General features: G+C 35.4%; 2 protein-coding genes across 2 annotated transcripts; both read left to right on the forward strand.

Moving 5' to 3' along the window:
* The first annotated feature begins 11 nt into the window (after positions 1 to 11).
* On the forward strand, positions 12 to 6257 carry LOC142614237 (E3 ubiquitin-protein ligase SP1). Its single transcript, XM_075786805.1, has 11 exons — positions 12 to 305; positions 507 to 559; positions 2376 to 2497; positions 2615 to 2710; positions 2902 to 3039; positions 3130 to 3195; positions 4281 to 4393; positions 4474 to 4584; positions 4682 to 4725; positions 4813 to 4921; positions 5690 to 6257. Exons 1-11 carry the CDS (start codon positions 229 to 231, stop codon positions 5790 to 5792), a joined length of 1032 nt encoding a protein of 343 aa, XP_075642920.1. The 5' UTR covers positions 12 to 228; the 3' UTR covers positions 5793 to 6257.
* Positions 6258 to 7757: 1500 nt separating this feature from the next.
* Positions 7758 to 9157, forward strand: LOC142612757 (uncharacterized). Its single transcript, XM_075784907.1, has one exon. The coding sequence runs from the start codon at positions 7916 to 7918 to the stop codon at positions 8837 to 8839; it is 924 nt and encodes a 307-aa protein (XP_075641022.1). The 5' UTR covers positions 7758 to 7915; the 3' UTR covers positions 8840 to 9157.
* The last annotated feature ends 3093 nt before the right edge of the window (positions 9158 to 12250 follow it).

The raw sequence follows: 12250 nt of genomic DNA on the forward strand, positions 1-12250 counted from the left end.
AACAAAGCCCTGTCACTCACTCTTTCTCCACTTTACTCCTCGCATCCAATTCTCTCTCTCTCTCTCTCTCTCTCTCTCTCTCTAAATTTTCCCGAGAAACAAACAGAAAACCAAAAAAAAAAAAAACGAAAAGAATTTTCTTAATAGCTACTCTGTGCGTTTATTTTGCGGTGAAATGAATAAGTTTTGGTGAAAGTGCGGTGAAATTAGGGTTTTGTTTGATTGAAGATGATGATTCCATGGGGTGGAATCAGTTGCTGTTTGAGTGCAGCTGCTCTGTACCTTCTTGGAAGAAGCAGTGGAAGGTACATGCTTAATTGTAGCCCTAATTGTTTTATCTGTTTATTCAAATTTGAAAATAATTAGAGTCAATAATTAGTTTAGGTTTTGCTAATTTGTTCACATACATTGCTTAACCTGGCAATTGCTTGTAATGGGTGTTCTTTATTTCTATTTTTTTTTTTAAATGTGGTTTTGATGCATTTGTTTTTGGAATTTTATGATAGGGATGCAGTGCTTCTAAAGTCAGTGGCTCGTGTGAATCAGTTGAGGGAATTGGGTATGCGCCTTTTTGGAAACTGGAGGGTTCAATTTTTTATATTGTTTTTGTTGTTACAATGTGTTTTGAATTATACAAATGATTCTTGTGGATGTTAAATTTACATTTGTTTAGGTTGTGTTTGAGTTTTGAGGATTGAAAATCAATAGTTTTGAAGTATAGTTGTTAGTGTAAATTGGTTGATATAACTAAACAACATGATGATTCGGGTTTTGGTGATATTATCAATTTGAATTGTTATCTAACATCTAATCATTTTATATCCACTTGTTAATGAAAATTAAGTCTGAAGATAACATATTTCACAATTGCTGGGTTGGTAGGTTGTGATTGGTGTACAATAAAAGTGATGTTATTGGTAGTCAAGTGAAAATGATTTTGCATTAATCACAATGTGCCATCTTAACAAGTGGTGAAGATTGTTGTGTTTGTAGTTTTGTCATATTAATAAAGCTCAAATTCATAAATAAATTTCGATAGTAGAAATAGAAGAAGAAGATTTGTCATTTCATATTCTATTCAAGTCATTTAAAGTAAAATTTGAAATTCAAATCCTTCACCTTAAATAGAAATATCTAAACAAACTGCTAGTGTGTTAGATTGATGTATTTTGGGTTTTCAAACCTTCAATGAGAATAGAATTTGTTTCCAAGCTACCAGTGAGCTCTAACTCCAATGGCATTTCCTCCCTCCATATGAGTGGGTTCAGAAAAAAATTATTCATTTTAATGTCATGTTTGTGGATTTGCTCATTTGTTCTTTTTGATTTGTTGTGAAGTATACTTGTCAAGTTTACTCATAGAATCTGTTGCCCAATTAGTTTCTGTAAGGATTATATAACGTTGGAACTTTGCTCATGATATGCAGATAGCGCGTCTTTGTGATAAAATATGAGAACTTAGTTGTGTCTATACAAGTTCTGTTGGTACTTTATGTCTTTCTACAGTGAAATGTGATCAGTGCCATTTTCATGTATGTATAAGTTTATATATGATGCAAAATTTTAAAAATAAATAAACTTCTTGTAGAAGTGATCTCTTGATTGAGATTATCAATCTTTTGGTAATATTACTCACTGATGTTTTAGGCACATTAGACCTTCAAAGTATTTTTGGAATTGCTCCAATCACACTCTTTCTCCCACTTTATTTATGTGCTGGGCTGCAGTATGATGTCTTTTAGTGAAGAACATGAAAAGGCGATTATTAGTTATGCTTTTTGGGTAAGTGATTACTGGTTATATTAACAAGTCATCTTAGAATAAGTTTGTTGTCCTTGAGAAAGAATTACTGAGATTGCTTGGTGATGTTTAATTGTAGTATAATAATATTATGATTCTTTCGTAATTTTAACCATATCATTTGTGACTTGTTCCAACTATCTTTGCCAATATGCTCTAGCCCAAATTGCACTTCCTTCTCCCTTAAGAATGTGTGGAGGGTGAGGTCTTGGGTTCAAAACCCACTACATGCATGGGCGCCTTTAATTTTATAAATAAATAAGAAAATATGAGAATTTTCTTGCTGTCTTCTTAGGGTGCTGAGGACTTAAGATATAGGCTTCTAAATGTGCTCTGGTTTTGAACTTCTATTGCGGTTGATTTATTTCATAACTAATGTGATTAGTATGCTTTGATATGTTCCTTAATGATGAGTTTTCTTGCCATCTTCTTAGGGTGCTGAAGAATTAAGATATAGGCTTTTAAATGTACTCTGGTTTTGAACTTCTATTGGGGTTGATTTATTTCATAACTAATGTGATTAGGCTGGTTTGATATGTTCCTTAATGATGAGTTTTGTGTTCTTACGCTTTTCAGCTCAGTTATTGGATGCTGAGTGTATATTACCTTTGGTTGTCACAATTTCTGGAAGAGTTGGCTCTGAAACCCCGGTCAGCTGTGAGTTCAGTGGTTTACGGGGTGTTATAGTAGAGGAAACGGTACACATTTATTAATTCAAAGATCATAACATACGTATATATATATTTATAAGAAAATTAAGGTTTGTCTCTCAATTTGTAATCCATATGTAACAATCATATTGATATCTATTTCAGGCAGAACAACATTTTTTGAAACACAATGATGCTGGGTCATGGATACAGGATTCTGCTTTGATGCTGTCCATGAGTAAAGAGGTTCCATGGTATCTGGTAATAGACTCTCTTTCTCTCTCTCTCTCTCCCCCCCCCCCCCCCCCCGCCCCGAAGTTGCATCTTTGTGTGTGGTTTGGTCTCCTAAGTTTATTTTTCCTTAATTGCTCTGTTGAAGGATGTTGACTTTCATTTAAAATTTAAGTTTTGACTTACTTTATTTCTTGGTGGCTCCTTGGTTCATCTGTCAGGATGATGGAACTGGTCGTGTATTTGTGGTGGGAGCTCGAAATGCATCAGGTTTTGTACTACCAGTTGGAAGTGAGGTTTTTGAAGAGTCAGGAAGATCCCTGGTACGTGGAACATTAGACTATCTCCAAGGCCTAAAGGTATGCCTTGTTCACCAATTTATCCCTTTGTGATTGAGGACACCGGCAAAATTTTGGGTCAATTAATGTGATGAAGTTTACATTTTTTAGATGCTTGGAGTCAAGCGAATTGAACGAGTACTTCCAACTGGTACTTCCTTGACTGTTGTTGGTGAGGTATGAGCACTAGAATATAATTATGAATTCTTACATACTCTCTTTGATTGGAGTGTGGCTCTGTCGCATTTTTCTTGTTTTTCCCTTCCTATTTTGCTTGATCATTGTAATTTTGGTTCTTGATTTTTGCCCCCATAGTACATTCTCAATGTACTCGGGTTGGCTATTTTTTATTAATGAAATTTTTCGTTATCTATCAAAAAAAAAAAAAAACTGAAGGAGAAAAGCACTGTCAACTTAGGGTTCAGTTGTTTTATGCATTGTATTACCATGTCTGATTTTTTAACTTATGTTAGCTCTTCTCTTTGATTTTGGTTGTATTCGTTTCAAGTGCAATGGGTTTACTATCGTAAACACAATGTACTTTTCTTATCAATAAAACTTCGATTACATATAAAAAAAATGGATTATATTATATCATCATGTACTCAAGAACTAGATGAATAGATTAAGCCTTTTTCTCTCCTCTTTTTTTTTTTTTTTTTTTTTTTTTCAATTAGAATTTTGTCTATTTTTTGTGTGTGATAAAATTGCATTATTTGTTTCTTCTAAGTTGTGTTTTCAGTTTAACTCAATCTGCTTCAATTTGGTGGCTCTTATAGATTGCTTAGTCAACACATGGCTATACAATAATGCATGTATTATTAATTCTTTGATATTAAAGAAACATTGTCTTGTTTTCACAAATGGCTAAATAATGGTTCCATGCATGAGCTAGCACTTGGCAAAGTGATCATTTATATGGTAAACTTGGGTCTTTCATTCCCTTTGTGGTGAACTATTTTGTAATCTTATCAGAAAAACATGCAGCAGAATACTTTGTTTCTCATGAGTCTGATCCTCTAGGAAAAAGGGAAAAAAAAAATGAAAAAGAGAAGTGAAAAACTCATGAATCTTAGATTCTAACACATTAGAGCATGAAATTTAAATCAAATAGGAACAGACCTAAACAATACACTAAATCTTGTGCAAAGAAAAGATCTACAAATCATAGATGAGAACCCATTTTATACATCTTGTGGTCTTTGATGGATTTGATTTTATGCTGCTATATTTATTTATTTGTTGTTTTAATTGATTTTCAGGCTGTAAAAGATGATGTTGGAACAATACGCATTCAACGACCCCATAAAGGGCCATTTTATGTTTCTCCCAAATCTATTGACCAGCTCATAGCTAATCTTGGGAAGTGGGCAAGGTGGTGTTTCTGTCTGTATATACCTGCACACTTTTCCCCCATTCTTTTAATTATTTTAATCTAATTAATTTACTTAACAGGTGGTATAAGTATGCATCTATGGGTTTGACGGTGTTTGGTTTCTATCTCATTGCTAAGCGCACTATCCAATATTTCATGGAAAGAAGGCGACGTTCTGAATTGCAGAGAAGGTATTTTGTACTAGTATTTATAATTTTTATTGGGAAACTGAAAACAACTTAGAGTGACTGATCAATTCATGTCCAATGGGAATGTTATAACATGCAGGGTTCTTGCTGCCGCTGCCAAGAGATCAGGGCAAGAAAATGAAGGTAAAAGTGTTGCATGTCTAAACTATGTAACTTACTCATATTCTGTTCTTGTTTCAATATGGTACTGAAAGTTGCAACTCATTTCAGGTTTAAATGAAAAGGCTGACAATGAGTCAGATGGTGCTAAAAGAGACCGTCTAATGCCAGATATATGTGTCATATGTCTCGAGCAGGAGTACAATGCTGTTTTTGTTCCGTAAGAAAACCAAATATTTTTTTTCCTTATTTTAGGCAAAAAGGAATTATTTAGATGTCAATCTTGTGAGCCACTGCCATTTATATTTTTCTTTCTATCCTATAATCTTTTATTGATGGATGTGGTGATGTTGAGAATAAAAGGAAGTTCCCTCTTTTCTTTGCAAGCTTTTGCATCAATTTATGAACAATTTCTTGATTCATTGCTAATTCATCACTTTCATATCCCAGTTAAGTCTGATTGACTAGGTGGACCATTAGCCATGCATGACTGTATGGGTTTGTCTAAAACATGATTACCTATGCTTGTTCTGTCCCTGTGACCACTCACCACAGATGCTGTGGGAGGATGGATACCACACACATTTTCTTAGTATGTTGAGCTGACTGCCTTTTTTTTTTTTTTTGTGGGGTTGGGGATGGGGGGTGGTACTTTTGACTTGATTATATTTCACACAATATGGTCTCCATAATCTATATAATTATTTATATAACAAAAGATTAAATTTTTACTATTTTTGAAGAAAAAGCAAGGTTGCCAAGAATATAAAAAGCACATGGCTCTCAACAAACTGATTGCCTCTAGAATGTGAATGTGTGATGTATAGTGCATCAAATGATCTAGACTCATATATAAAGACATGACCAAATCAACATTTAGCTTTGCTATCTTGAAAATTCTTATGTTCATCCTTATTTAGTGTTGTTTCACTTGCTTGACAGTTCAAAAATCAAATTTAACAAATGACCTATTGCTTATAATTTCCAGGTGCGGTCATATGTGCTGTTGTATAACATGCTCTTCACACTTGACCAACTGTCCTCTTTGCCGGCGGCGAATTGAGCAGGTAGTGAAGACATTCCGCCATTGAGGTTCTAGCAACCATGCCAGATGCTCAGATTTGAGTGATAGTAGTTCACATGTAGGAATCTCAAGGCCTAAAGTTTCCTTCATCATGAGAGTTTTTTGCTAAATGGGGTAAAAATTGTAATAAGCCTTCTCTACAGCTTTCTGTTAGCAAGTTTGAAATCTACACCAGTTCGGAGAAATGGTCCCCACGTGATTACAATGTAGATTATTCATCGATAAGCATATTGTTAGGCTCTTCTGAATTGTAAATAATTTACAGCTAGACAACCCTGTAAATTGATGTGATTCATAGAATTTTTTATGCCTTGACTATTGTCTCTGTTTTGGGCTGCCAATGGAGATGCCTTAGTTACTTTGTGCCTCTCTTTTTTGCGGCCACCTTACCATGATGCCCAAGTACATGATACTCTGTCTGGGATTTTTATTATTTTTATAATATATACGATTGAAGCATGGTCTAACTATAGGAGTAAAGTAATATACCAAAATTGTATGTCTTTGTCACAAAGAGTATTTTTTGGGGGGGGGGGGGGATAAAAATTGTCACCAAGTGGATGGATGTTGCTAACAGCATGAGATTTATCAAGAACATAAATATAGGGTAATTACATAATACACCTAAAGTTTGACCATAGTTTTAAATTTATCTTGAAGTTCTCATTGCAGAAATGTATACTTTATAGTTTCAAAATCATTTCAATTTAGATTCTCAGTGAGTTTTATTAACTAAAACAACTGAAACAAACCTAATTTGGACTTTGGGAGTTGGGACTTATCTTGACACTGAAAAATCCTTCTGCCAGACAGTTTTAGATGCCAAGAGAATAATCCACAAGGTAATTGCTTCATCGTTGTTTATTTGTAATGATTCTTCGTGCTTGTATTAAGCTGATTTGTGAGCCTGAACAATTCAGATTTAGATCTTTTTATGCAATTGAAATTTCAGGACTAAATGTAAAACTAAGGTCAAGCATGATAATCATAACTTCTAAGATGAAGGAAATTTGGTGATGTGGTGGTTAAATTTGAATAAACTGCAAACTAATAACAGAATGAAAAATTCTCAAACCCAACCTATTGACATCCTAGCTAAAAGGAAAAATTATACAATGTTTTGGGTGTATAATGATATTATACTCCCCCATCTCATATAAATAATGGGTCTCACCATGAATTTAATAAATTAATGTGATTACTCCCGAAAGATTATATAACTATCTGTTTATGAAGTGTTTAAGGATCAGTATAATATCTTGATATATTGCAAATAAGGAATAGAATAAAATAAATGAAAAATCAACTTAAACTTCGTCAAAATGAATTAGAGTGTTTATAATCTGTATAAGATTTCACTTTGTAGTTGTGGAACTTCTGCTTTAGTTGTGTCGGCTCTAACAATTTTATATTATGTGATTTCTAAGAAGCATATTGCTTTGAGCTAGAAAGTTTTCAAGCGAGTTCCAGTTAAAGTACCTTTTCCCTTCCTCTCCAGACCATACGCTACTTACAGAGAGGTGCATTTTGACAAATAGGTTTCTTGATTCTTTTCAGATTTCAATAATAATTTGTGGAATCAGGATTTTGGTGTAGTAGCATAACAAACAAAGAAGATTACTGCAGCAAAGCTTTGTTTATTCGTCAAACTTCAATAGTAATGGAATCCAATTCCAGTATCACTGGATCCAAACCAATTTTTTTACCATATTAAGTTGTGGTTGTGACTTTGTGTAACAGCTAGAGATTTTCGAATCACGTAATGGCTTGTGCTGTATTAGTTGTACTCGTAAGATTCCTGTTTATGGAGAAAATGAGAGCAACAAAAAGGTTGGGAATATGATCCCAAACATCACATCAGTTGGAAAATATGGGATTTCTCACTGAATAGGAATCTTAGCCAAACTTCCTCAATCACTCTAGCTACTAATGAAAGTTAGTTTCACACAAGGATCAAGCAAAGGTGCTCCCTTAATTTTAATAGCACCATCCTTACTATATTGTTTTTATGGTCTCTTCAATCTCCCTAGTTGTCAAATAAATAGAGGCTTCCCAAGCCCTCACAGAGCACTGCTTTCCACTGTCAACCAAAGCTAACACCAAACTCATTCAATTTTTCCATAAACATCTATGGAGAACAATCAAGATAGCTCAAAATCTCCGGGTATGTGTGAGAAAATCCGTGGTGCAATGAGTGATTGTCCAATTCGTCGCTTCTTAAGTCGCCAAAGAGATTCTAGTCCTGCCTCCTCTATTCCAAATTCTTCTCTCCCAATCCATAATCATCACGGGAGAACCATTGATATCCAAACCACACTGGCTGCTCATGAACATCCCAAGTTGGTAGATGGTTCCCAACACCTCAAATCTCATGAAAGGACCAAAGCAGATGAGGTTCCTATTGAGTTTGATTATTCTGGCCTGCATTCTCCAATTGTGAAAGGGAGGTCAGCAACACCATATTTGCCTATGCAAAACATCAGTCCAGTGAGAAAAATTTCTCCAATGAAAGAGGATAACTTTAAACCACCCCTTGTTCCAGTGCAAGAGAACCCCATGCTTAAGAGACAAAATAATGGCCAAGGAGTCAAGGGTGCTTCAGAAGTTGAGGAGAAGCAAAAGCCCAAGTTAGAGGCACCTGCAAAAGCACTGAATGGTGAGGGGAAACATCATGGTGTGAACATGGAGCAGCAAGTTAAAAAAGAAGTCAAGGCTACTTCAGTAGTTGAGGAGAAGCACAAGCCCAAGTTAGAGGCACCTGCAAAAGCACTCGATGGTGAGGGGCAACATCATTTTGTGAACATGGAGAAACAAGTTAAACAAGAAGGTGAGAATCCGGGAGTAGATAATAAAACTTTTTCTGATTACATTAATCGAGCAAAGAAGATCATCAGGACTGTCACAAATGTTGGTGGCAGGCACAATACCTCTGGACAAGATGATGCTTATGATACAAAGAAAAAGGATCATGCTAATGATCATTTTTCGGAATATATTAATCGTGCCAAGATGAAGATCAGAACTACATCAGGTATTGGAAATGGAAGGAATTAATGTCTCCTTCAAACTAGAGTAAGACCATTTCAAATGAACCGAAGAGCCTCTACTATTACTACATAAAGGCCTTGGACTCTTGGTGAATGATGTGGGTGTCGGTTTTCTTCCCGGTTGCTTTCTTGTGCTTGGGCTTAAGCCTACTCTGTCTATGGTTCTGTCTTTCTCTCATGTTAAATCTTCTTGGAAGCATATTATGTTAAATAATTTGGTTTGGTTCTTCCTATTTGTATGCCTTTTTTTATTGCTTTATCAGTGTATTGTACTGAATCCTTGATAATTTGTTACATATATTTGGATCTGCCAAGATATTATAAATCGTGTTCTTCCATGTGGTTGTGTATTTCTGTTTCATTGGTTTTCATAAACCCAAAATATATTATTTTTAGATAATGTGAGCATGGGAGGTATAAGAGTGAGGGCCGATTGAAGAACAATCAATTAAGATCTATGGTCGGAGGGAAAATGTATTGAAGATAAAGCTGCAATGTAAAAGTAGATTATTTTGAAACTGCTCAAATTTGAGCATGATTCATCAACCTAAGGGACATGATGACTACAACAGAGAACCTTCCTCCAAATAATAGCTTCCTGCAGAATTAAGCCAAGGATATACAACAGCAGGAATTTCTTTTTTATTTCTTTTTTTATAATTCTTACTATTAAGTAGTGCTCATAAATCTCATGATAAGTACCCAAAGATTCATAGTGAACTTCGATAGGAGCTTCTCTTGAAGCAATAACGCGTTGGTCTAGTTGCCACCGGAGCCATAAAGTACTATCTAAATTGATTCTTTTCTGACGATAAGCTCCAATTGCATCATAGGAATTACAAAAAAAGGGTTCTTTTTCTTTCGTATACTTATAGCTATTGGCATCCATTTTTTCATTTTGATAATTTATGCGATTACATGGATTATACCTATTTGCACAAATACCTCGGCGATTCCCGCTCGTTAATACATAGAGCCCAATAAGCATATCTTGGGTTGGTAGGGAAATGGGATTCCCAATAGCTGGAGACAATAGATCGCACACGCTCCCTTTACCAAAAAAATCAATAGGCCGAGCACTCTACTTAGATTTACTGGATTTGTTGCTAAAATATCAGTATTAAACCTGAAACAAAGAAACTCATATATGTTTCCCCTTCAGAATTTTAGAACCCGGGCAAAGGATAATATTGCCAGTCCATTACATGATATGTAGCATTGTTGAACCAATAAAGTACAGGATCCAAAACCTTGGGACATAGTTTTCTACTTTCTTTCAATTCACTTGACAACATAAAACAAATAGACACTTTTTATCTCCATAAAACAAAACAAAACAAAACAGATATAAAAAAAAGATACTTATTGCTCACAAAAATGATCAATCTAATCAGATCAGGTAATCAATAAGTAATATCAATTAGGAATTGTCCTTCAACGCAACTAAAATTGATCCATGATTGGAAAAAAAAATGGAAGACAACATATAATGATCAGAACAAGCTAAAACACAAATAAATTTGAGATCAAAATGAAAACTAAGGCACCTTATAGCGACACATTGGACACATATTACTCTTCTCTAGCCACTTAACAATGCAGTATTGATGATAGGTATGTGAGCATGGTATTTTTCTAGCGCTTCCGACCCGACACAAAACTCATCCAAACACACTGCACACACCTCACCAGCCAAGCCCACCATCCCTTTGTCAATCTTCACCACCTCCAATCCCATTTTTGATTCTTTACTTGCTGGCCTCACTCCCTCTTCATCATCATCATCATCATCAGAATCTTCCATTATCATGAAATAAGTATGACGGTTAGTAAAACGACCGTCATGAAAACGATTGCGATGAGCACTAAAACGAGGGTCATAATCCATATCCATGAAAACAGAACAAACAACACCATCATCATCATCATCTTGTTCTTGTTCTTCCACTGCAGCAATATTGTTTGAAATGGTTTCATTGGGTGGTGGTGTTGTCTCTAACGGCAAGTCAGAGAGAACCGAATTTGAACGTGGCGAGGAGTTTTGGACTTCAAGAGACGAAAAAAGCTCTTCTCCTTGTGCATTCAAGGCAAATAACGACATGTTATATTGCCAATTTGGCGGCGGCGGTGGTGGCAATTCTTGCACCAAATCCAATGCATTAACATTCTTGTCATCGGCTTGTGCTTCAGTAGTAGTAGTTGTAGTACTACTGGACATGTTTTTGAAGAATATACTGATATAAAAGAGAGACTGATCAACAAAAATGAATTGAAGAACGAGAAAAACTAGAAAAAAGACGGAGATCTAGACTTGGGAGAGTGAGAAAGTCGGCTTATATATGGAGAGAGAGAGAGAGCAAACGAAATTGGTGTGGGCACTACAAAAAAAAGGTTCTATAGCCGCGTTTTTAAAACGTGGCTATAGGTCAGAAAAATGTGGCTATAAGACGATTTGGTCTATGGCCGCGTTTTTTTAGGCCGCGTTTTTACCCATGGCCTAAAATGCGTAACTATAGCCTTGAGGAGTCTATGGCCACGTTTTTTTAGCCGTGGCTCTAGGCCGGGACCAATGGCCACGTTTTTTTAGCCGTGGCCATAGGTCAAATATTGATTGCCTGGAAAAGAGATTAGCCGCGTTTCGAACGCGGCCATAGTTGTGAGCTGAAGCCACGTTTTTAAAAACGCGGCTTCAGCCCATTACTATGGCCCCATTTTAAAAACGCGGCTATAGCCTTGTTTTTTCCTGCTCTCCCTTTGGCCATGAATCTTCAACCCCATTCTTTTCCAGAATGAAAGACACATAGCCAAAGGATGTTCTGATTTTTAACACACAGCACCACAACTTCTAAACAACTAGATTTCCAATTAAACCAAAATTTGATTGTAACAAACTCAATTGGAATCTACTTATTTATAGTGATAAGAAAAAGGGTATAGCAAATAAAAAAAGGCAAAAGGGTTCATGTTTTTAGTGTTGCAAAGACAATGAGAGACCCAAAAGGTACTAATAATAGCATTGGCTGTAGGAGAAACTATACTAGCACTGGCAATCACAATATTATCAGATTATCCAACATGCAAAAATACATTACCTCAATAATATCAAATTGCTTGTCAGCTTCAATGTAAATACAACCCTTTATATGATCAAGAACAAATGCAGATATTATCTGAAGTTTGGTACCTAATGATTTCAAGTCTACATACTTCTGCATAAGACAAAAAGCTGAATTCCTCTCACGTCCAACCTACAGTCAACGAGTTTCAATCAAACACAACACAATGGAAAGCTGAACACAAGGGAAAGATAAGTTTTAAAATAGGCATTGTGAATTATCAAAACAATACTCCGAGTACCACACCATGCATTTAACTTTCTAGATGGTTGGATCTCTGGCAGAAGGTATAATATTATTTC

Source organism: Castanea sativa, chromosome 10 (genome assembly GCF_040712315.1).
Source record: "Castanea sativa cultivar Marrone di Chiusa Pesio chromosome 10, ASM4071231v1".
NCBI lineage: Eukaryota > Viridiplantae > Streptophyta > Magnoliopsida > Fagales > Fagaceae > Castanea > Castanea sativa.

What these genes read in the sequence shown, in the direction of transcription:
- LOC142614237 (XM_075786805.1), top strand. Translation starts at nt 229, where the DNA reads ATGATGATTCCATGGGGTGGAATCAGTTGCTGTTTGAGTGCAGCTGCT. An exon ending in GTGTTATAGTAGAGGAAACG is followed by an intron (nt 2,498 to 2,614) that starts GTACACATTTAT and finishes TATCTATTTCAG; the next exon opens with GCAGAACAACATTTTTTGAA. An exon ending in ACTATCTCCAAGGCCTAAAG is followed by an intron (nt 3,040 to 3,129) that starts GTATGCCTTGTT and finishes TACATTTTTTAG; the next exon opens with ATGCTTGGAGTCAAGCGAAT.
- LOC142612757 (XM_075784907.1), top strand. Translation starts at nt 7,916, where the DNA reads ATGGAGAACAATCAAGATAGCTCAAAATCTCCGGGTATGTGTGAGAAA.